This window comes from Tympanuchus pallidicinctus, unplaced genomic scaffold, assembly GCF_026119805.1.
Source record: "Tympanuchus pallidicinctus isolate F22 unplaced genomic scaffold, pur_lepc_1.0 scaffold4, whole genome shotgun sequence".
NCBI lineage: Eukaryota > Metazoa > Chordata > Aves > Galliformes > Phasianidae > Tympanuchus > Tympanuchus pallidicinctus.
Window position 1 is genome coordinate 32,795,195 of NW_026294758.1, and position 26,389 is coordinate 32,821,583.

At 37.6% G+C, this 26,389-nt stretch overlaps 1 protein-coding gene across 2 annotated transcripts; it reads right to left on the reverse strand.

The window, feature by feature from the left end:
* Positions 1 to 315: 315 nt before the first annotated feature.
* ERCC6L2 (ERCC excision repair 6 like 2) lies at positions 316 to 26,374 on the reverse strand. Of its 2 annotated transcripts, XM_052701179.1 has the most exons (14): positions 26,108 to 26,374; positions 23,035 to 23,459; positions 20,532 to 20,651; positions 19,390 to 19,583; positions 17,438 to 17,599; positions 16,800 to 17,007; positions 15,254 to 15,394; positions 13,678 to 13,791; positions 12,555 to 12,674; positions 7,264 to 7,335; positions 6,046 to 6,191; positions 2,278 to 2,373; positions 818 to 917; positions 316 to 474 (listed from the first exon to the last, which is right to left on the reverse strand). In XM_052701179.1, exons 1-14 carry the CDS (start codon positions 26,124 to 26,126, stop codon positions 316 to 318), a joined length of 2,076 nt encoding a protein of 691 aa, XP_052557139.1. In that variant the 5' UTR covers positions 26,127 to 26,374. The 2 variants fall into 2 exon arrangements, 1 of the variants encoding a protein (XP_052557139.1); XR_008210618.1 differs by lacking the exon at positions 316 to 474 and having other exon boundaries at positions 6,099 to 6,191.
* Between the last annotated feature and the right edge of the window lie 15 nt (positions 26,375 to 26,389).

Genomic DNA, 26,389 nt, shown 5'->3' on the forward strand with positions numbered 1-26,389 from the left:
TTATTAAGCAGTTTTTGCTTAAATATAACAATATTTTGCAATGGGAATTGTTGCTTAAAAGGTCAGTTTAAGCTACTGATAAATAAAACTTATCCATGCATGAAGTTTTTATTGTTTGTTTCATGCAGAGAAGTTTTTCTGGTGTAAATCAGAGAGAAATTAGGAGATCTATCTGTGTAAGGCACTACACAGACAATTACTGTTTAAGTTTCACCATTCTGTAATATAAAGTGCTTCCATTTGAAATTATGACAAAATACTTCAGATGGAAAGAAAGAACATAAAAGAAATACTGAAAAGCAAAAGTGAAAGATTTCACACCTCCAGGATGTCTTTAGTAAGACAAGACCCATGAGCCCTAAGTTTGAAAAGGTTGTGGATGCCGAAAAGTTCTCCTTGATGTTCCTTTGATCCTTGCACTGCCTCGAAATATCGCTTAGCATTTTCACTTCCAACCACTGCACAGTGAAGTTGCTAAAACAGAGCAAAACAAGAGATTTCAGAAGTGTTTATTCCAATAATACTTTAGAATTTCCTGGCATCCATGCCATATATGCATCCTCAGTTGAAGAAGGCAGAAATTCCTAAGAAAGGATATTTTGCTTTCATTTCTTTGGCAGATATTGATACAATAGATGGTGGTTGAGTATGAACATGCTTGGTTTTATAGTGTAAGAATAGTAAAGATACCTTTACAGTCTTTTAACTCACTGTTATATCAGAAATCTACTATAGAATCTACTAACAACTCTCTGTATCTTAACTACTTATCTTTCCTCAATACTAAATACTGATTTGAATAGTTTCTGAACTTTACCTGCTTGTAAACTTGCCGTAGGTACATTATCTCCTCCACAGTTCCCAAGGATATCAGTCTAAATACTTTAACATCTTTGCATTGGCCAATCCTGTAAGCTCTGCAGAAAAAGTGAATTATAAAAAAAAAAAGGATTATTAAAAATGGATTATCAAAAAGAAGTGGATTATTAAAAACTATTAAAAATATATACTTTTTAATCAGTAAAGAACAAAAGAGAGCTAACGTAGTAAAATAAGAATCACTATTACAAGAAAACAGGAACACTCTAAATCATTTACGATTTAAAAAAAAAAAGATGCCTTTTTCCTTTTCCTCCACATTTTCCCAGTATTTTATTCTCTTTTCATTCTTCTGTAGTTTTCTGTTTTTCTTCTCAGGTCTATCTAGTTGCAAAGGGTTTCATGTCTCGTATCACAATGCCACAATACTTGTCTATTGAGAAAACCTCTAGTATTTCTTCAGAGCGTTTTTTTTCTTTTTCCCTTCATCTGCACCTGGTTATTACTGCACCAGTTATTACTGCGTTTGCATTATATATACAAGTTATACCATGGATTACTTGCAGCAGTCTGTTCTTTCTTCAAAAACTTTGCAAGTTGCAACATCATAAAAACAACTAACAAACATGCAGCAGAGTATCTAAATAACGAATTCTGAGACTTTTAATAGATTATATTCAAAACCCCATTTTTAAAAATTCATGAGAGGATAAACCATTTTATGGCTGTGTGATCTTACTCTTCAAAGACAGTCTCTTTTAATAGCAATTATTTCTGATACGTGAGTGCACATAAATGTCTCTTGAAGATCAGAAAAACTTGAAAGTAGAATTATATAATTGGATGGGACAATATAAACAAGTTCATTTCTGCTCATGAAAAAAACATAGATCTACTGAATTTTGAAGGCTGTCAATATTCTTTTATTTCAGCAATTCAAACGTTTGTCCCGAACTCCTAGAGAATATCTTGTAGTCAGAGCCTGAAAAGAAACATGCAGATTCCTAGAAATGTCCCAGAATGGCATAATTTCAGAGTGCTGGTAAAAGACTCATCTCCATAGGATTGAGGTAAAAAAATAAACAAATGTTTTTCTTAATGGAATCTGAAATTCGTAACATCACTCAAACTAGGCTCAACTACAATGTACTTGCCCTGAAAAACATAGGAAAAATGTCATCTGGCTATATGTATACATGCACTTGCTCTTAAGAGATCAGAGAAAGTTACATTAACTATAAAATATTTTTTGGAACCCACTAAAAAGGTAAACAGAAACCCATAAAAAGAAAACAGAAAATAAGATGAAATTCAGGGTTAAAAATAAGAATATCAAAGCTAAAAAAATGAACTGGATAATCAGACCTTCCTTTAAGAAAATCTTTGTTGGACAACCAGGTTACATAAACAAAACAGAAGAAATGAACACAGACCAAGCTATGCATTTTGAGAACATACCTGTCAATAGCTTGAAGATCATTTGCTGGGTTCCACGTTGGATCAAAGAGTATAACAACATTGGCACCAACAAAATTAAGACCCAATCCACCAGCCCTAGTAACATAAAAATGATACAAAAATAAAGAAAAAAACAGTGTTTTTTTAGTGTATTACATACATACAAGCATACTCTTCTCTGACATAATAGAACAGCACAAAAATAGTGGGGTACAGCTTTGTGTTAATGGAGAGATGATAACAAACAAGCACTATTGTGAAATGCCAACTTTTCACCCAAGTAGCAAGATGACTGTGAACTACATGACTTAACAAGTCACAACCAACTGCCATTACCACCACTACAGTTGAGAATACTGAAATTCGTAACCATTTTAATGCCAGTTAACATTATAGATGCATGACATAGAAGTATAGTTTAAATTAAGAGGGACTTAAGAGTCTGCATGACATTTTATTTCTTTTAATCCCAGCACACAGTTTTGAAAATAGCACCATATATCTTTCTCTACATTATGACCATTTTAATGAGTTGCATGTAGAAAAATAGACTTGTGACAGTTTATTTGTACAGTATTAACTGTTGAAAACACAGTTGTTCCCACAGTTACATAAGCAGTTCTTGTAATCAATTCAAGAAAATTTACTATTGTGGGGTGAGAGTTGCAAAGGTACTAGTTACATCATACTCAAATATTCAACCCCTGCGGCATACTTACAGGTAAAGCCAGCAAGACAGCAAAGAATTCGAGCATATGCTTAAACTGAGGTAAGCACTTAATGCTCTTCATGAATCTAACAAAACATCTCAATTACTTGATTTGTATGCACATAGCTGTACCATTTGATAGAAACCACGGTGAAGAAAATCCCACTTTCCAGTTGCAAAACAAGCAAATACTGTCAATTCTTTTATACTGGCTCAACTGGTATTAGAAAAAAATCCACATTCCTACAAAAAGACAAAAGCTCTTCTACAACTACAACCTAAATAATAGTATGTAACTTCTACACCAACTCCTTACACTGTCACAAGTGGCACTGATTTCCTAAGTGCTATTTTCTCCGTTACATATGGCAAAACTGAGAAAGCCAACTCAATTTAATTTAGCAAGCAACTGTTTTTAATAGACTACTTTATATTCTGCTTATTTAAAGCAGTGGGAGAGGTAAAATTTACAAGGAAGTGAATGAACAGAGACAGAATCCAAGACAGAATAGAGTCCCACCATCTCCTGGCTTTCATGGAATATATTTTTTTAATGCAAATACAGTTGTGGCTTATCCCTTCCACGTGTGCTTCAGTGTAGTGTTAACAAAATCTGAAAGGAGGATATAGAAACCTGACAATATTAATGGAGGTTTCTGGAAAACCAGTATTCTTGGTTTTAAACACTGAATAAAAATTTTTGTGTTTTTTTCAAATAACTTACTGTGTTTCGGAATTTTGGTGTATTTCTTTTTTAGTGCAGAATTTAGACTCCCATCTACCAACCCAACTCTGCAGCCAGACTGAAGAATAAGTCAACATATTTCTGAACACTTTCACACACAAAAAAACAAAAACAAACAAAAAAAAACCCCACAGTATTTGGAGCTAGAATTCTAATTAAATTTCAGTGAAAAGCCCTAGTGGAAGTAGAACAGACTCACTATAAAAATAACTAAATAGGATATTTAGTTTTATACAGACTTTATCTTTCAACACTTCTATGTATGTCACATAAATTCAATGCTTTGGAGCAATCTAGTGAGTCTTCTAATGCACATATGCAGTAATTCCTCACTATCTTCAGGGACAAAGTGGAATTCACCAAGGTCTTAGGTAAGCTGATGGCCATAATCTGCAGCTGAGTGAGGTTATAAGCAAAGTTGCATGACCAGCACCACAAATCACCTCAGAATGCTACCTACATGCTTCAGAGGGTATCCAAAGACAGTTCTAACATGTCCTTACACCGTTTTTTAGGACCATGTCTGACTTCTATTTGTATGGGGTTAATGTGGACCTTTCTACGTAACTCCCAACACACACGCTTTCATCAAATGACAGAAATAGCAGTACAGATAAACACATGACTGCATGTTTCAGGGAGCTCCACTCACATTCTCCCTGGGCAGGAAGATACAAGTTTATCTTGGTTCTTTATACCTTTACCTGGTACTTGACTTCATATAAGATGAAATATGGAGTTAACAATAACAAATCAATAAACAATAAAATCAAATATCTGTGATCACGGTTCCATTAATTTCAGTAGAACATATTGCTCTGTGTCAAAGAGGAATTCTTATCTATCATAATTTTACAAGTAAATTCGACGGGTAAAAACATTTCTATCAAAAAATCTGTTGTGTGAAGTATTTTTGACAGACATATGAGCCTGATTAATAACTTTCAGCAACACCATGACATAATTTTTAAATATAAAATTTTAAATATAATATTTTATAACGTTTTTGGTCTATGTTGTGGTTTTGAAGAGTTAATCTTTTGATAACTCCCTCCTCCTGGGAGAAGAGGGGAACGAAGAGTAAAAAAATCTGTCTGAGATAGGAGAAACTAATTTATTAAAATGAGATAATACAGAATAATTAAGAATAATAAATCAAACAAACCAAAAATAAATGGGAAGGGAGAGAGAGATAGTCAGTCCAAGTCTTTATCAGCAGGCCCTCATAGCTGGCCTCCCAGAAAAGGAGAGAGCTCCTCCCCATCACCTGGAATTGAAAATCATCTGGTACATCTCTGCTTCACACTTCTACTCAGAACAGTAACGACACTGCATCAATGTTTTTTAGTTGTTGCTGGGTAGCACTGGCACTGCCTCAAGATAATCTCAGCAACCCTTCCATCCCACAAAAGCCAGAAGGCTGGGGATGAGCAAAAGGGGAAAAGAAAGCATTGCCAAGACAGCTGATCTAAACTCACGGAAGGGAGATACCCTTGCTAATGATATGCTTAGCATGACACAAAAAGAGGGAAAGGGGAAGGAGAAAAGGGCGAGTTCTTGTTATGAAAGCATCTTCCCTCCTGAGCAACTGCTATGGGATTCACAATCTAATTCCCAAGATGCAACCATGCAACACTTGCTGATAGAAAGTAGAGAATAATTGTTTTCTCCATTTGCTTCCACACAGCATTTGCTTTTTTTTTTTTTCTCTTCCCTTCTTCTTCTTTAATTAAACTATCCTCACCTCAAACAGTTGCTTGGTTTCTTTTTGTTGGCTTTTTTTTTTTTTTCATATAATTAAACTACCTTTATCTCAACTTGTGATTTTTTTTTTTTTTTTTTTTTTTGGCCTGTGTTATCTTCTCCCTATTCTTGTGAAGGGAGAGGAGTGAGAATATGCCGTAGTGGAGTTTAGCTAGCTTTCAGTTTGAAGCCACCACACATTTATATTCGCTCATTCTACAAGTACGGTACAATAAAGTGAGACTGTCTACAGTAAAGTAAGTCTTTGGTGGAACATGATTTGAGTGTTTTCTAACTCCCTCAGCAATGGAAATTTGGAACTGCGATTTGGACAATATGCTTGTTTCAGATTTTAACCAGCAGAGGAGACAGGAAGGGTACAAGTCTCTAGAAATTTGAAATGCCTCAGTTCACAGTAGTGGGTTCATGTTTGCCTGCAGATAAGAAAACAATTCACCCTCTCAAAAAAGTAATCCCCCACAGGATCATGAAGTAAAATGAAGAGCATCCAAACTTCTACATAACTAAAAGGCAGAGGGAAATACAAAGAATCCATGTTAAGTTTTCTTACATTGTAGATACAAGACATATGTTAATTTCTTGAACTCTGTTGAATTCTCTTACAATTCTGATCCTATCTTCTGATTTTGTATTTCCATCAAGTCTTCGGAAATCTAGCCCAGATGCCATACAGTATTTCTCCAGCACATCCAGCAACTGGGTGGAAAAAAAGAAATCAAGTACTTATTGGTTTCTTTTCAATTAAATGTAATAATTTGAGGCACGTTTCTTAAATGTATTTTCTAATAAATAAAGAACTACAAGTAAGAGCAAATCTTCTCCATCTTAGAATCAACATCCTTGACTCTCTACTGTTGTGATTTTATAGCACTCTAAGGTGATTAACACGGGTCTGCCACGGTCTCATTCTCTAGCCCTGACTGCTCACCCTACCTCTAAGTGATGCTGAATCAGTTAACCTAAATAAGTTGGTAGCAACTTAGAACAGTTTCCTACCATATTAACAAGTTAAACTGACTTAAGTATAGTAAACAAGCAGCAGAGCCAACACACAGAAACCAACTGGTATGCAAAGCAAGAGCTCATAAGGATGGAGTAAAAGAAACAAGTGACCAGCAGTCAGACTAGTCTTGAACACTGAACTACAGTTTAAATCATCTAAATACTGCAATCTTCCTTCAAGCCACAAAATGATTCAGAATTATCATTCACAGTATTCTAATAATTTTTTAAACAATACTATCATTTAGCTAAAGAAATCTATGTTATAGGCTGTTTCACTTCAGGAAACACACTATTCCAGAAAAAGAAAATCTCGGAGCGTCTTAGTCCAGCTCCTATTAAACAGCATTAAAGCTTGAACAAACTGATATAGCAGTTTAGTCTCAAGGCTGAGATTGAAGGAAATGTTATGCTTTGCAGTGCTAATGTAACAGTTGTATACTTCTGTCATAATCTGCAGTGACACTGCTCTAAATGAAAATGCATCAAGTGAATTTGGTATGAGCCATATACATCTAAGTACTAAAACAACTATAAAAAGCTCTACAGAGGGAAGCAGAGCATTACATCTGTTCTACTACTACTATTTTCATCATGACATAACATAATGTTTCAGCATGCTTCTGGAGTAATGTACACTTTTCCTCCCACCATCATTTCCCATACCACAGAAGGGAAACATGAGTGACAGCTGTTTATGTCCTTAGTTCTTTACACTTCAGAACTTACTGCTGCGGTCAACTGAGAAAAGCCATAAGGAGCTCACCTTCGTGGAAAAGGAGAAGAGAAGAACTTTATCTTTTTTCTTCCAGAAGTGATTTAGAAGTTGCTGAAGGACCTGTAAATGAACCACACAATGCAAATGAAAACATTTGATCTACAGGTTATCTCATGCACAGTCACTCATTTCTACAACATTTAAACAAGACACATTAGCTAACTATTTGCAAAGCCAAACAGAGGTATAACATAATGATTCTTTTAAATTAACAAATATTTAAGGTAACAGAGTTGATCCATGTATTCATTTTTCAGTAGTCTCCACTGAAATCGCACTGCAACGAAGTAGTCCCTAACATATAAACTCACAAACTGTTTCTATCAGTGGACAGACTGCAACAAAATGCTGTTTATGTAAAGGTACACCAGAATTAGAGAACCACAGAATAGTAGAGGCTGGAAGGAACACTTATCAGGCTGCCCGAACCCACATCCAGCCTGGCCGTGAATGCCTCCAGGGATGGGGCAACCACAACATCTACACTGTTCCAGTACGACACCACCCCTCTGTGTGAAAAACTTCCTCCTAATATCTAAACCTCCTAAACTTCCCCTGTCATAGTTTAAAACTATTTCCCCTTGTCCTATCACTATCCACCCTCATAAACAGTTGTACTCCCTCCTGTTTATGTGTTCCCTTCAAGTATCAGAAGCCACAGTGAGGTCTCCCTGGAACCTTCTCTTCTCCAAGCTAAACAAGCCCAGTTCCTTCAACCTTTCTTCACAGGAGAGGTGCTCAACTCTCTGATCATCTCAGTGGCCTTCCTCTGGACCCATTCCAAGAGCTCTGTCTTTCTTGTGCTGGGGACCCCAGGCCTGGACATAGTACTCCAGATGAGGCCTCACAAGAGCTGAGTAAACTGCTCCATGGTCAAAGAACCCAAAGTTTCTGTGGTGGCACCAGCCTTTCAGCCACTTAATCAAGCCTGTGTTTTCCCAGCCCACTCTGTATCCCTCACCACTCCCAAATGGGAGATATAAAAATACCACTTGCACTCCCACTCCTCCTCAAACCCCTAAACCCCTGAAACCACTTAATAGTTCACAGGCTTTCCTGAGTGACTTCATCAGTGCCTGCCTGAATGGGTAGTTATCAGACCCAGGTGTTTTTTGGTGATATTGCTGACCCAGGCCCCAGGGAGGCAGCACACCTTCCTACAGGTTTGGTCAGGTCTGCAAATGTAGCCCTCTGCTCCCCTGAGAAGGCAATCATCTACCACAGTTACCCTCCTGTCTTTCCTGGCAGAAGCAGTCTCAAGGTATGGGGATGATCACCTTGCCCTAGGTCCCCTCTTACACAGATTCTCCGTCACCTCCTCACTCACCTCCCCTTCAATTTCCAGCTCCTCAAACTTATTGCTTAGGGGAACTTGGGGAAGCCGGGTAGGCAGGCTGGGGGTGCATCCATGGTACTCAGAAGGGACTTTTCTTCCAACCCTCATAATCTGTCAGGTCAACCTGACTGTAACTAGGCAGGGGGTCCATCACTTTCAGGGAGTACCTCCCTTGCATCCTTCGCTTCAGCACACCAGTGAGTCACTTTACCAGTCGGTCTCCTGCTCACACTCCCAGATGGTTAGCCTCTCTCCACCTCCTCCCTGATGTTCACCACCAGGCTAAGCAGCTCTTCCACCTGCTCGCAGCTCATACAGGTGGAATTCCTGGCACCCTCCCCAGGCAGCAGCAGGTTCAGACATTCCCTACAGCCAGAGGCCTGAACAGCCATATTTCTGGGCAGGCTCTCTGTCTGGGTCACCACTGCTTTCTTGGGGCAAGCCCGCTGTCAAGTGGAGACCATGTTTGTACCTATGGTCTCAGAGACTGCCTACAGGAGAACTGGTCTCCTGAGCAAAGAGGGACAGCACTTCAGGTGCAGTTCAGGTTATGAGCATTTGCATTTTACAAATGAGCACAGCTCCCCTGAAAACAGGATGGTCCAAGTTTTCTGTACTACATCTGAGGTCAGAACTTCATGGAACTTGTCTTAAAATAATTGGTGAGACATACACCCCTCCCCTCTTCCATTCTCATTCTACGCCTGTGGAAACACTATACATGCTGTTTTTATAAAGAACTATTTCAAGTGTTTTGTCATTTAGAAACCCTTTGCACTTAGAAAAAATACAGAGCCACTCCTACCCACAATTTCAGCAAAACTACAGAAATAATCAGATACAATAGTCATGAGAATTACTGCAGGCTTTAAAAATGGCTGGAAAAGGCTGTATCAAAAGGGTGGCCAGCAGGGCAAGAAAGGTGATCATTCACCTCTGCTCTGCTCTTGTGAGGCTCCATCTGGTGTACTGTGTTCAGGTTTGGAGCTACCAGAAAAAGAAAAACGTGGAACTTTTAGAGTGGGTCCAGGGGAGGACCAGAAAGATGATCAAAGGACTGGAGCACTGTTCTTACGAAGAAAAGCTGAGATTACTGTCATGCCAGGAAATGGTGGGGAGAAACCTCTGAACTGTCCTGTAGTAATCTTTTGGGAACTGCTCAGATGAGGTAAGGTTACCAATGCCCCACCTGAAACCTTCTCATGACCCCCTGGGAACTAGTAGGGGAAAACTTCAGATTTCTTCTAGAGGTTTGAGGGAGGGCCCCTCTAGAAAAGTGGTGTGTCAAAAAGCCTAGCTGAACTGCCTTTACACAAATGCATGCATCATGTGAAACAGGAGCTGGAATGAGCGATGTACTTGGAAAATTATGATCTAGTTGCTAACACAAATGTGGCAGGACTACTCCCATAACTGGAATACCACTGCAGAGGGGTATCACACTTTCAGAAGGATAGGCTAGGCAGGAAGGGGGGCAGAGTTGCCCTCAACATTACACTAAAGACTGGATGGACTGTGAGGAGCTCCTTCTGAGAAATGGTGAGCAGGTTGAGAGCCTGTGGCTTAGAATTAGGGATAGGACTAATAAAGCACATCTGTTGGTAGAGGTCTAACACAGGCGACCAAATCAAGAGGAGCCTGCTGACAGCACCTTCTTCCTTCAGTTGCAGGAAGCATCATGTTTACAGACACCTGTCTTGATTTAAATCACTCAGTTATCTGCTGGGAAAACCAAACAGCAAGCTGCAAGAGATTTAGGGATCTCCTGGGGTCTATGGACAATAACTTTCTGGTTTGAGTACCAGACAGAAGAGGTGAAGTGCTGCTGAACCTAGTGCTCATCAATGCAGAAAAGAACATTAATGGCATTAACATTTGAGACAGCCTAGGCTGCAACAACCATGCCCTGGTTGAGTTTGTGATCTCAAGGAATGTGGGACTGGCAAAGAGTGGGATCAGGATACTGAACTTTGGGAGAGCGTGGAAGAAAGCTGGCTACTCCCCATCCATCAGAATAAGAAAGTGGGCAGGGGAGGCAGGAAACTAGCATAGCTTGGCAATGACTTGCTGGTCAAACTGAGGGAAAAGTACAGATTGTACCAGCTGTGAAAACAAGAGTATGTCACCTGGGGATAATACAGGGCCATTGTATGGACTTGCAAAGAGGGAATTAGGAAAGCCGAGGCACAGATGGAACCAAACTTGATGAGGAATGTTAAAAACAAGAAGGGATTGTATAGGTACATTGGCCAGAAAAGGCAGGCCGAAAAGAGCACACCTCCTTTGATAACTGAAAAAGGAGAACTGGCTACAACAGATATGGAGAAGGCTGAGGTACTAAATGATTTTTTTCGCCTTGCTCTTCGCTGGTAGCCAGGATTCTTCTATTTCTCATATCCCTGACATTTGCATCCCTTAGTTTCTAGGTGGGAACAGGGGGAGCAAATCCTACCCTCGCTGCAAGGGGGCAGAGCAATTCTAAGACTGCCTCATGTGACCAAATAAATACAAGTCTATGGGGCTGGATGACATGTATTCCAGGGCTGTAAAGGAGTTGGCTGATATGGCTGCTGAGCTGCTCTCATTTGTATTCATATTCATATTTTCTTTTCACTTCATTCATATTTGAAAAGTCATGGCTGTTGGGTGAAGTCCCTGGGGAACAGAAAAAATGAAACATCACTCTCGTGTACAAGAAAGGGAAGACGGAGGACCTGCGGAACTACAGGCCAGTGAGCCTCACCTCTGTGTCTGGGAAGTCATGGAACAGATCATCCTAGAAGATACATTAAGACATGTAAGGGATGAACAGCAGATCTGAGGAAGCCAGGATGGCTTTAGCAAGGGAACCTCATGCCTGACCAGTCTTGTGGCCTATGATGGAGTGATGACACTGGTGGACAGAGGGAAGGTGACCAATGTCATCTATCCTGCAAGGCCTTTGACATGGTCCTCCACCACATCCTCATCTCTAAATTGGAGAGATATAGACTTGAGGGGTAGACTATTTGGTGAATAAGGTATTGGTTGGAAGGCCACAGACAGAGGGTTATGGTGAATGGCACCATGTCTAGATGAGGGCTGGTGATGAGCAGTTTCCCCCCAGGGATCTGTCTTGGGACTGGTGTTCTTCAACATCTTTATCAGTGACATTGATGATGGGCTTGAGTGCACCCTCAGCAAGTCTGCTAATGACACTAACCGAGTGGTGCAGCTGACATGCTAGAAGAGAGCCACGCAGAGGGACCTGGGTCAAAAAGTGGGCCTGCATCAACCTAATGACATTCAATATAGTAAAGTGTGTGATTTTGCACTTGGGTTGGAGTAATCCCAGATAACTGGGAGAACTCCTTGAGAGGAGCCCTGTGGAAGAAGGATGTGAGGGTCCCAGTAAATGAAAAGGTGGATATGAGCCAGCAGCATGCATTTGCAGTCAACAGTATCCTGAGTTGCATCAGAAGAGGGGTGACCAGTAGTGACAGGGAGGTGGTTGCCCCCCCTCTATTCTGTCTCTGAAAGGCCACATCTGGAGAATGGTATCCAGGCTTGGGGCTCCCAGGACATGAAGTCAGTGGATGATCAAAGGACTGGAGCACCTTTCTATAACAGCAGGCTGTGGGAACAGGGTTTGTTCAATCTGGAGAAGGCTCAGGGTTGACCTCCTTGCAGTCTTCCATCATTGAAAAGGAGATTATAAAAAAGAAGGGAATCAACTTTTTTTTACTTGGGTAGATAGTGATAGGACAAAAGGGAATTTCTCTTTCCTAGTCTTTGCAAGATGGCATTCTGATTAAGAACAGCTTATCTCTGAAGTGCTACTTACCACTGTAAACAGAATTATTAAAACAAAACACCTAGTAGGCATGCATTTTCTTACATCCATATAATACAGCACATTTTACTATTAGTAATATTTATTTCTGTCTCTGAAGAATACATTTACCTTCATTTTTCCACTGTACTTTGGATCTGAAATTATTTCAAAGGCTGCGTCTTTGCTTAACTTCATAAAATCTGGAAAACTGGAAAACACTTCATTGCAAACTCGTTTGATATGTGTTTCCTGAAAGAAAGTTTTCAAAAGGCATTAAAAATCAGAATTACACTGGGTAATAGTAAAACTGAAACTGAAAGTTAGCAACTGAAATAGTAAAACATAAAACTGAAACAAGTAATCTGCTGGAATAATTCAAATTTCATACATTTCATAGCCCAGCAGTTGTGTATCAGCATTTCTGTTGACCCCGTAGCGTAACTGCATTTCTGGGAATCTTTTTTCTACAGTTCAATTGATATGACAAAAAACAATACGAGAAATGGATTTAAACTACTCAAAAGTAAAATAAAACTTTACTGCTAGAACTGCTAGAACTAGGATGCAACCACACACTTTAAGTCTCCTTTTCCGGAAGAGCAGAAAATACCTCATCTGTTACCCAGGAATCACTCTGAAATATTTTTTTACAGTAAAAACTACACATACAATACAGGAAAAAAAAAAACAACAGTGAAAACACTTGGGTATTTACAGTTTATGACCCTAGAGTCCTAGCAGTAAAGCTTCCTAAAAAGCAAAGTTCTTGTAATGGTTATTTGCCAGGAAAACAAGATAAATCAATACCGTTCTCCCTGTTCTACCAAAACATTTCCCATATTATTTAGAGAAACTCTGCTTTGAATATAGAATTCCAGAGGGAAAAAAAAAAACAAACAAAACATGTTCTCATTGTTTATTATTTATTTGCACAAAAACTTACCTCTCACTTCTCAGAAATGCACTAAAAATGGGATTATTAAAAAAATCACTAAAAGTGACTTTCTACTAAAGCTCTCCATTGTTAAGGCAAACCCCATTTTCAGATATTCATCAACTGGAACTAGAGATTCATTATATTTATATCTATTAAATAAGGGCTACATTCTCACTTACTGAACAAAAAAATAATTTTGCAAAATATCTGAATTTCAGTAAGTTAAGGCTGAAAGAGAAGCCAACAGCAATTTTTATTCAAGAGCTTTAATCTAATTTTCCAAAGGTTCACTTTTTAAGTACTTCCAAAACTAACCTGCTGCTTGCTAGTGTTGTCTGTCTGCAGCAATGCAACATGATTTGCAACTTTCTGTAGGATTGTCAAGTAACTGAACTGCAATGACTTAATTGTTTCACCGTGGGAATTCATCTATAAAACAAAAAAAGAAGCAGAACCAACAAGTATTGCTAATACTTTCAAAAACAAACTTTCCTAAAAATAAGAAATACACTAAAATACTATTTCAAGAAGATTTAGTGCATTAGGAATTCAAATAGTACAGAAATTGATTCCAAATGATTTATTTCTAGCAAAACTGAGGCACGTTCTTCTCAACATTATGATTCCATTAATAGGAAGTGAAGCAGCTTTTTAAACAACAAAAACAAAAAAAAAACAACAAACCACATGCTTGATAAACATTTCAGACAGTATGACATACACAGACATTGTTACGATAAGAGAATTCCTTGGTAAGAAAAGCAACTTTACAATTTAAATAAATGGAAAGCGAACTAGTGCTGTTTGAATGATTTCTTAACCTACAACTGCTTATTTACTTCAAAAATTTGTGGAGTCTCATAAACATCTCATTTAACATAAAGAACTTTAAACACTGAATAGTTGAATAGCAGCAACAGCTATTTTTCTGCTTATAGTTGATTGATTTATCAATACTGGTTTCCTTTCCCTTCTCAAGTTAAACTTCATGTTTAACTTTGGAGTAAGACTGTCCATAAGAGCAATATAGGTATCCACTAGTCTGCATAGAGTGAACAAAACTCAACAGCACCTTCTTTCTACAAAACAATGATAACTAAAGCTTGCAAAGAGCTAATGCTAGTTTTCATAGCATATTTCAACAGGATGATAGATTGTTTTCCAATAGAGATGCATAAGACTAAATACACTACATTACTTCAGAAACAAGAAAGAAAAAAAACAGTACGCAACAACCTAAACAGTTTAGAAGTAAAAGAGAGAAAATATTTAAAAGGCATTCTGAGTCTACTAAGAGATATGGAGAAACAAAAACAAGCTAGATCTATTAGCGTTAAAGGAGTCCAAAGAAGGAAGAAATCTGCAGAGCTGTTCCTAATGAATAACGTTCTACTTGCACTATAAAACAGTTGCTTTTACAGCTCTCCTTTCAGTAAAGTAAATCAAAGCATGTTTTTAGGAGTGAAGACACAATCCAACTGTAATTACAAAACAATTATATCTCAGACAATCTGCTGGGTACAGGAGGTCTCTTATTTGCAGCTACTGTACTGACCATCTATGGTGCACAGTAACCGCATACCTGACAAGTATAAAATGTCCCAATGTAATACCCTTTCCAACACCAGGTGTATTTAATACAACACATTCCAAATATACTGTATTAATAATGACCTTTTGTTTAGGGCATGCCAAGCAGTCATGCTGTAGTCCTGAAGTGCCTGACTTCAGCATGACACAATGTTTTTAGTCAAGATTTCACAAACAGATGACTTAAGACCAGGCAGTCACTTCAAGCAGCTCCTCATGGGCAAGAGCATATTGAGAAATACCTACCCTCTGCTCAAACCAGAAAGTCTACATTATAAACTTCAGACAATTAAGTTCTTACTTTGTAACAACAATTCTTCCTTATACGGCCGCTGTTGCAGCTGCAGGGCTCTCCTGCTCTTAATACTAGGTTTACATCCTCTGTCTTCAGCACAGCCTGGTATACTGCTTTCTGGAATTCTGTCAGGGAACAGTACACCATCTGTAAAAATAAAAGTCCAAAAAAATGCAGTTACATGCAGCATAAAATTAGAAACACAGAGCACTGCACCAAACAGAACAAAATCAACAAAGCATGGAGCATTGCACATAAGGTAGAAAATAATAATATATTTGCACAAACGTTGATAGAAAGCTATACTACTCATATTAAAAACAAAAACAAAACCACCTGTATGCTGACAAAAGTATTTGGAAATTATATACAAAATGAATGTAAACTTAATTTATCCCTTCCCAAAATTTTAGAAAGAGAATCAATATCAAGTTATAATAACCTGCTTTTAGGTTTCTACAAACTTCTCAGTAGGGTTTTTGTGGAAGACTAAGAGAATGAAGGAAGAGTGACAGACATAAATGCGTAATTATAACACAGGATTCCCTCATTTTGCCAGTTGCTTAATTTGCCCTTTTTCTCTTCTTAGGCTCCAGCTATTTGCAGGGCAGTACCACAGGCAGGACAAACAGAAGAAGCACTGAGAATGCAGTACTCTATACACAGCTATGGCTAAAACACTTATCCATCCTCTAAGAGACCATGGGTGGCATCTCCATGACATCTTTAGTCTTAACCAGCAGGAGACATATCTGAATATCGTTCCCTGGCATAGGCCACCCACATTGCTACAGCACCATGCTGAGCTATAATAATATAGCAGTAACTTGAACATATACTCAGACCAACAAGAGAATGGAAATAAAACCTGCTAGATTTACAAAGACAACTGACTAATGTTTGTGTTAATCTTCCCTTCACAAGACAGCTTAGATGACATTATAATAATCTTAGGATGAAGAACACAGAATTTTGAATACAAACATCTGAAAATTAATGTGTCCATCTACTTAGAAGGAAACATGTCTAATAAGAGAAATCAATATTAGCCATAAAGAATTATTGATTTATGTGATGTTTACAATAGCACCAGATGAAAAAGATTACAGACTAAGATAATTGTCTTTAATCTGGCGAGTTTCCCTCTACTTACTGACTGAAAATGAGAGTTAAAAAAAAGATTAAAAGCAAACTTTTCTATGTACAAAGTATCAAGCTGCAAATTCAAAAATCCTACATCAAATTTCAAGAGATTTACATACACTGAATTTGCAAAGATACATGTGGCAAAGGGCACATAAAATGTGTAAATCACTAGCCAAAAGTTTAGCTGAGCATTTTCATGCTTAGATAACTATTTCAGTAAGCAATCATAGTAACTAAACCAACAGAGCACACAATCTTACGTGCATTCTTTTTAAGGCTCTAGTTTCTTCTTAATTTTGTAAGTCCAAGAAAAAAGCATAAACTAGCAGAGGTATGATGAAAGAGAAAAAACAACAAAATCAACAAAAAAAGATATAATATATTCAAAATACAAAAGCGCTCTTACTCTGTCTTCTTTTTTTGGCAACTGATCACTGATAAGCACTTTTGTACGTCTCAGAAACCAGCTAGACATTTTTCTTGCCAGCTTTACCATCGCCTTACGACCCGTCGCTAGCTCTCTTTTAGTTGCAGTGTGCCTCTGGCCACGCTCCACTGGATCAGAAAATTTCCTCTTGAAATGCATTTTACTACCCAAAAGTCCTGGTAAGGCCCTATAAAAAGGAAACAAAATCAGCAAACAAACAAAAAAACACCAAAAAAATCACAATAAAAAAAACAAACAAAAAAAAATATCAAAAACATTGGGTAGGGGTTGGTTATGAGGGAATTGCAACATCTTCAAGGCTACCTATGCTTTTCCAATGATTAAAAGCATATTATGAATTGTTTTGGCTTACAATCAATGTTTCTGGACTAGCAAGAAATTTTTACTTCCAAGTAAGTCAGAATGACCTGCACATACTGGAGAAAACAAAGGCACAATGTTGTCCAAAGTTACGCAACAGACCTTTTCTTTTGTGTGTGTGGGAGGCGCAGAAGGGCGGGGGGGGGGGGGGGGAGGAAGGAGAAAGGGAGGGGAAGAAGGCATGCTTAGTAAACAAAGATAAACAAAAGGAAAAAAAAAAAAAGTATTTTATTTACCAGTCCATGACACACCAAAGTTCTTTCATATTGTTTTGAAGAATGGTTCCAGTAAGACCTATGCGAACATTGCATTTTAAGGACTTCATAGTTTGAGTTATTTGAGATTTTGGATTCTTGATTCTGTGTACTTCATCCACTATGACAGCAGACCACTCTATACTTCATAGCAAGAAAAAATATTCTCCCTTAATTGGAATTACTTATCACTTCACATACACAAAAACTGACATCAGTTACATGTACAGTCTTGATTATTACAACAAAAAAAAGTACTTATTTTTACTTTCTTATTTCATATACATTGCACTACCCACTTTTTTGTCTGCTTAGTAAATTTAATTATAATGGCTAAGCTATACAATAAAATAGATGAACTATTGTCAACTGCATCAAATATTTTCTGTGAAGAAAGCAGCTTTTCATTTCTGGACACACGCCTTACCAGCACTAATCCCACTCATAAGTAAGATTTGGAATAACAGTATAAATCTCTTAATGTGAGCTTCTGAACCATGATTAGCACAGCTGTGTTTTGCATTTCCTAACAATATCCATCCAGATAAAAATATGCTGAAAGCATTTCTAATGGTAGTTTACTATCTGAAAGCATTACTCAATTACTTCAAGACCTGTATGATTCCAATATTGTGAAGGTATTCTAATATTTTGCAATTTTGAAACCAAGAGGATCATAGTTAGAAGTAGAGATTGAAAGATACTTTGCAAGCAGATCAAGTACAAATTTCATGAAAAAATGAACTGTATTCTGTGAATTTTAAATAACTAAGTCCCTAGGAAGAAACAAATTTATGAGACAGCTTTATATTTATTTTTATTTATTTATATTTTATATTTAAATTTTATTTATATTTATTTATATTTTAGACATAAGGAAGAACTTTTTTTCTCAGAGAGTGGTCAGGCACTGGAATGGCTGCCCAGAGAGGTGGTGGAGTTGCCGTCCCTGGCAGCGTTCAAGAGGCATCTGGATGACTTGCTGCATGATATGGTTTAGTGCTAGTGGTGGCAAAGGTGATGAGGAGAAGGTTGGACTACATTGTCTTGTAGGTCATTTCCAACCTTGTGATTCTATGATATGCACGAATATTTCAGAACAAGTTCATTTCTACGCTAACGTTACTTGCAGCAGCCATGTTTAGAAAAAAAATCTCTCCCCTGATTGGGTTTAATGAATTTTAGATGACTATTTTGAAAACTGATCTGGCAATCACATATGATGCCTGTTAATTACTTTCAATCAAATCTGAGTTTATGATCTTGTTAAAATCTGCTAATTATTAATTAATTAAAGACCAGTTTGAGTCCTACTCATCACTCTATCTAAGCAAAATGCACAGCCTTTAAGACTGTTCGATGAACACTGTATGCCTATATGGATAAATGCTTCGTATATTGAGTTTGTTAAATCCTTACAGTGAAGCAGTGCATTCATTCACACATAAGTCCTGCTGCACTGACACAGGCTGTGCACATGCACTTCTTTTCCAGCCACCAGCTGTTTAATGTCTCCTATCTGCACTTCTTTTTCAGATGAGCACAAAGAGAGCTGGAGATCAGACTTTTACTGGTGATGACTATTCAAAACAGTAAGACACTCTTTTGAGGTTCATGACCCTTTTCAATCACCTACCACTGGAACACTGCAAGATCAAGGGCAACACTAGCTATTGCATTCTGCCTCTACCAGCTAACAGAAATGTTCATGCAGCTTTTATCTATTTCCAAGATGTAACAGCCCCAGTGATTCTCTTTTGCTAAGTGAAGGGTTAAGTATTCTTAAGCGTAACAAAAGGAAGGGCTCCTCTGTTTTAAAATACTGGCAGCTATAGGACAAACAAAGGAGGACTTATTTTTAGGACTTAGGAATTTAATAAATTAATAAATTAACAAACATAGTTCTCTTCTGCAATGCAATGAGTAATACTTACTTGTTAAGTTCATCTAAATACAGGCGAAGAGTCTCATATGTTGTAAGGGCAACTTCACATTTCCCTTGCTTGATACGATTCAAGTCATCTTCCTTTTTACTGCCGTGTAAGACAGAGACCTTAAAGTACCCCCATGTGTCCAACTCATCCTTCCAGTTATACAGCACTGAAAGAGGGGCAACTATGAGGAAAGTCTGAAATATATGAAATAGCTGTTACAGTCTTACTGGAAGATCTACAGCTCAGCACTTTATCAATGTGGAAATTCTCAATGTGAAAAGTCATAACCTTGAGATTTATCTTATTACTCCATAGTCTGAATTATTAAATTGCGTTGCTTCAAAGCACAGTATAGAAAATACCTGAATATTTATACAAATTTAGAAGTAATGAGTTTACAGAGTGTGTAAATACTACAGAAAGAAATACACTAATGCTATACAAAGTATCCAAAGTTACACTGGTATTTTAGTGAACTGCAGTAAGACATCATATACTACCATACTGCTTTATTATAACATCTATTACACCATTCAATGTTTTAGAGATGGAAAAAATAATGGTAAGGAAGTTCCTCTGAGCCATAAATGTAGTTCAATGCATGAGAAAAGATATCAAAAAAGGTTTAAAAATTTAAGACAGCTTGTACAATATTATCACAGAATAATAAAATCAGTTTCTAGTCCAGCTTTCCAATCAAAGAAGGGGCAGCACTGAATTTAAGCAGTTAGAACTTCTCTCACTCAAGTCTATACTATCCTTCAAGGATGGAAGATCCACAACCTCTCTTTGCTACCTGTTCCAATACATAATTGTCCTTGAAGTAAACTACTTCTTCTGTTAGAGCCAGTCAGAAGCACTCATGTTTTTTCACATTAAGTGATATCCTTTCATCTCTTCCTTCCTCTTTGCCTGAATTTACAAAGGAACAATTTTTTTCACAGTCATACAATCATTCTGCCACTCAAATTCCAATAACATAAAATACCAATGGTAACCAGGAGTTGCATTTGTCTTCTCATGTTAAATTAACCAAACATTGAAAATCAGTATATATTAACTTTAAAAGCTAGCAAACAAACAACAAAACAAGTATTGCATTTTACCAAAATTCTTGATGTTTTATCAGTAAAAAGCTGTACCTTGTTAGGTTTACATTTTGATTCTTTTCTCACTGTCCTCTGTAAAAATTTCGGCATGTTGTTTTCAATATCTTCACGTGTTCCTTTTTTGCGTAACACTGCAGCCAAAAATGAAATGACCTTCAGAAAGAAAGCAACTCTCAGTAATTATGTACAAAAATACCGACAGAAAATGAGTAAGTCCCTCTGAAAATACATATTTCAGACAAAATCCTGAATAGGATTTCATTTGTTAATACGCGTATTTCAGGTTTTTTTAAAAAAATTGATCTCATTTTTAACTGAGAAACCTGTGTTCACAATAAGAACATTTCATTGCTCCATACTGCACTTTCATTTTCTAAGTGGTAAACCCTCAAAAATACAATATAGAAGATAAAGGAGAAAGAAAGAGATAAGGCATGTACTGCAGTTTTCCTGGAAATGACAAATGACAAACACATGAATCTTACATGAGGAAGCAGTAGGATAAGTTAGTGTGGTTTTCTGTATGTTCTATCCCTCAAATTCTCATATCATTTCATATAAGCTAAGACACTAGGAAGCTGCTGCAAGTTTTGTACATGTTGCTTCTTCAGCATTGTTTAGCTGAATTTTATTCTTACTCTCAATAGAACAAAAAATAAAATCTACATGTTTTTTCAGATCTTCCATTTTTGGAAGAATTTGCATCACAAATTTGTAAAAACAACAAAAGCTGTAAAGGAGCAATTCTGATGAGAAACTTTTGGCTCTTTCAAATAAAAGTAGGAGGCAATCTAAAGTCATTGACAAGAAGCCTTAAATTACTGCAATCCTATTACAACATAACATTATTCTACTTACCTTCACTACAACTCAAAATGAAACAGCCACACACTAAAGCAAATTCAAACAAACAAAAATTTCAAGAGTAGAAAGTACATTACGATACGATCTTGAAGAAAAGCTTTTTTCTCAGATGCCTTGTAATTTAGAAATGATTCTTATTCTCATCACTCTGTAGTTTAGAAATCGTAATATTCAGCCAAGTGATAAGCAAAAGCAAAATTTTCTAAAAGATTGTAAATCAATTAGCTGGTTCTCCGTGAAGTTTAATTAATATTTATTCCTTCACACATGGGAATCTCTGAAACAAGTAAACTCACCTATTCATGTCTTCTCAGCTCTTACCCATACTACACTTGAGAAAAGCAAATACTCTTTCAGAAAGGAATACTTAAGACAGTATTCAAAAACTGTATTTTTCTTCTACAAACTTGACATTATGATGAAAATGCAAATTCTACAAAAGAACACACTGCCACTGTGTGACAAACATGACCTGTTCATCACAGAATCAGCCATGAGATTCAAGAAAAGAGGTGGAAGCAGGACAGCTTGTTTTTCTCCTGATTTTTTTTTACCTCATACAAAGGTTTCTTTCAATACTAAGTTGGATATTTGCAGTTCTTGAGTAATTACTGATTTACTCAGCTGCAATGAACAAGGAATGCATCTGAGATAAGGTGAAACACAAGGTAAATGGAACTAGTTTAGTTATAACTAATATGTTAACAGATCAGCAGCAGCTCTCTACACACGCACAATACTCCTCTAAATGCTCTATTCAGGCAAGTTCTGCCAATTTAGTTCACTCACTTCTCTTGTAAAGTTTGCTGAAGAACAAACATTTGTGCACAGAAGAAGTCTTATCAGCTGACATTCTCCTAAAAGGATGCACAAGACATGCTACAGCCAGTATTTACCAGCAAAAAAATGAGCTTGCATTTCACAAAAAGGAAGAGCAACGAGAGTTGGACAAGGACTATTTGTTATAGGACTCAAGGTGCTAACTCAAGCCAAACAGATTAAAGAAAATTATTCCAAATGTAAAAACAGCCTTACTTCAGAAAAATAAGTGAATCAATTGGGCTGCAGTTATTCAAAGCATAATGAAAAAAATTCAGCCATTCTTTGTCTCTTCATCAGCAGAGTTTGCATTTTCAATAATGATAAAAATATTATGTAACACCTCAGTACTTTTTCCAGATGGGGTAGTACACGCATCTTCTTTTTGTTCCTAGTAAGTACAGTCAAACTACTCATTTTCAAGAAAAAAAGAGTAAAAAGACATTTTAAGACCTGTTAAGTGGTGTATGTACTAGCAGCATTCTCCAGTGCAACAAATTACTTTCATCATGTGTGAGTATCAATCCATAAAATATATTCAACATAACACAAACACTAATTAAAATCTTAACTGCCACAACTACCAAGCTTTACAATACAAACAATCACATCCCAGTTTTGTGGAGTGTCAGAAGCTTATCTTAAATCAGCAATGACTCCATCCTCTCAAGTATTGTTACAAACAGCCACATCCTGCCTCCTCCAACTTCATGCTAGAAAAGGGAGAGAAACCTTCTACAATATGGCTTTTATTTAGTCAACTTAGAAAATAAATACTCTTCACAGAAAACATGCTGCCAAAAAGCAAATAAATGAATCTATTGTCTCAATGTTGTTATAATAAAATAAATACCTGTACTGTCTTTCCAAGGCCCATATCATCTCCAAGAATGCATCCCCTTTTATTAGCATAGTGCCAGTAGAGAAACTGGGCTCCTTCCCTTTGATAACCACGTAGGTATCTATTAATTGTATATGGGATAAAATCACCGTCATCAGATAACTTAAAAGCAACTGTTGAAGATGGAACATTTTGGCCAGGAAAATAAGGCTTTTCCAGGTCACTGTCATCAAATATCACACTCTTCCAGGAACATCTACCAGCTTCAACTTTACAGAGCTCAGATATTAGTATTTTCTTATCTTCAGATCCCAAGAATGATACAACAGCAAATGATTTTCCATTCTTGTCCTTTTCAATTGATGATATTGTTCCTTCAGAAAGCTTTCCATTTGCAGGACAAGGTGCAAGGCATCTCTCCCCAACATGCCATCTATCTATGGAAACAAACAAAACAAAACAACAACAAAAATAACACAATGAAAAACTGGCCAAATGCAGAAAGTATTACATTTGGAAACACTGACCTAAATATTAGATACTAACTCATTTCAAGAAAGGCATATAACTCAAGATTTCAAGGCTCTATTGAAGGCAGCACTAGAATTACAATACCGATTACTGATTAGAACCAAATTCCAAGATAGGCACTTGCAATGCAATAGGCAATACAGTGTTTGTATTGCTGTTTTTAAAATACCTGAAAGCCTGCCAGGAAAAAAACCTCATGCAAACACTGATTGGTAAGTTTCACTTGACAAGCCCACACTGACAGGGTTAGCATCCAATTAATAAACCATGTCACCTGTTTCAAAATACCCTTTACAACAGATAGCACTTGTCATCTACTTGAATGCAGTACTTCAGTTTCATTAAGTTGTTTCACAAATACAACCATGTATGAAGCACATTTCTCCTCATAATGTCTAGCATTAGGAAGAAAAAACCTTATTTCAGAAGTAACAGAAGCGTACTATAAGAACATATATGAGGATAACATTTGCCTATGTCCTTCTCCAAAGTGGGTAACTGACTGAATTCCTTAAGCAGCTGTAAAGTCTTCAACTATTCTCTTTCTCTGTAAGGTCTTACCCCATTGATACTGCATATCAAACACTAACAGAGAAAACTGAGCTGCTTCTTTTATTTATTTTTTACATTTCTGATACAATCTTTAATGATGCATGTGTTGCTAACAGAGAAAGAAAAATATCAGACCAGCACTGTACAAGAGTTAAAAGAATTCATACTGTACTGACAAGGAAGTACCTAACAAAATACTAGAAAAAGCAAGGCCTTCACCCTAGGGGGAAAACAATAACAGAAAAAGCAGGCCCAATAAGTATCAACCACATGTGAAGTTCTTAAAATCTGAATTGAGGTGTGTGTCTTTGAATGACTTGAAGTATGAGTAAGGAGATTTCCTGGCCCAAGTATGGTTACCGTATTTACCAACAATGAACCTTTCTTCCTAGTAGCTTTGTTCTTCCTTCAGCACACACAGTTTTCCTGCACTTGGTGTCCCCCAACTATATGAGACTCACAGGTCTGCTCTCTAACGTGCAACAAGATCTTGTCTGCTATACACTTGCACCCTAAACCAATGGCCACTAGTTCTTGTACTAACTAGCTGACAAACTAGAGTCACTCCATTAGAATAACATCTCCATAGAACACTCATTCCATCCCTGCATCATCCTTGCTCAAACTAAGTTTCATCCCACACCCTATGCCCTGCATGTAAGACACTACATACCTCCTCCAAAGTATCTGAAGCTGAAAATAACATTTTGAGGCAAACAGTTAATTATAGACAGTATATTCAGTAAAATACAGTCAATTATTCTCCTCTTGAAGTATTTGTACATGTACTGCCTCAAAAACATGACCAAATTCATGCACAAAAAACGTATGATCTTCTTCCAGTACCATCTAAACCTTTGGGCAATTTCTCAAAATTAAGAAGGAATACTGGAAAACAAAACTAGCAGCAGACAGATCTCTGCGAAATATTCAAAACAAAATTTAGAATAGAGAGCATTTTCATTGTTACTCTCTTTCATAATAATATCTGAAGTGACACACAGCACTTAAACATTCAGGTTAATACTATGATTTAATATGACAAAGCCTTTGTTTCTTAACATTTATTTTTATAAGCTGCATAAGACGTGTGCAGAGTAGAATAAAGAGTACTGGAGAGTAAACTCTGTAATAACAAATCTCAAACTAACAAAGAAGGAACAAAGTGAGGAATAAAAAGAAAAGTGGCAAAACAGCAGTATTAAGGATGGCAGTACTACAAGATTCTGGAAAATAACGCTGTACAAACCAAAGTAAAAACTGCTACACTATCTTCTTTTGAACAATCATTTAAGTAGGATAAAACCTCTGCAAATCAGGACATCTACCTATTGCAGCTTCCAGCATAGCCATCAATGAAAACAGATGGCATTCAAGATGACTGCTTATATCTAGTCTGTTGCCATATATGACAAAGTGCACCATGACACATATTGACCATTTCAGACCGTGATGATAATGGCCTGCAGTCACAGATGAGCTTATTTCATTACCCCTATACAGTATAAGCACATTACCACAAATGCTTTTTAACTATTGAGGTTTGACAACTTAATAAAGAATATAAGGTTTTTTTACACTCTAATAAGTTGCTGTAAAAGGAAACTTAAGATACCATAATGGAAAAGCATTATCTTTTCTGAATTTGAAGCCTAGCAGCAAAATTACTAAACATGAGACTAATCGACGCATCTTCTAAAAGATGCTTCAGCATCTACACTTTATGTCCACTTCAAACACACGCTTCCAATCTTCCCAAGGAAGAAATGCAAAACAGGATATTTGTTGTAAGGGAACGTCACTAAGCCGTGCACCACGGCACTCCTCACAGCGTCGCTCTGCTGCTGGGTGAGGCGAGGGGCTATCAGCACACCCGTGGGACAGCTGCCCCACGCAAGACGCCTCTGCCCCGCAGCCCACACTCTGTGAAAGAAGGGCAAGGGGCCCGGTGGCACCCAGACCCACTCTTTCGCAATCCGGGAGCCCACGTCAACCCGCTTACCTGGCCACGCATCACCCATCTCAACCGACGTGAGTGCAGGTATGGCGAGGATCACCCCAGCAGCGTGGCCGGGACTCGCGGGACGCTCACGCTCCCCAAGGGCAGCCGAGAGACGGGCACCGCTCACCGACCCCGCGGCGAGGCACGGCCGGGATAGGGCGCGGGAAGCCGCTAGGACGCTGAGCAGCCACCGCACGCGCCGCGCCTGCTGAGGACATGTTACAGCGCTCTGCCTTCACTCAGCCTCCGATAACGACCGAACAGATTCACCCTCACCATCTA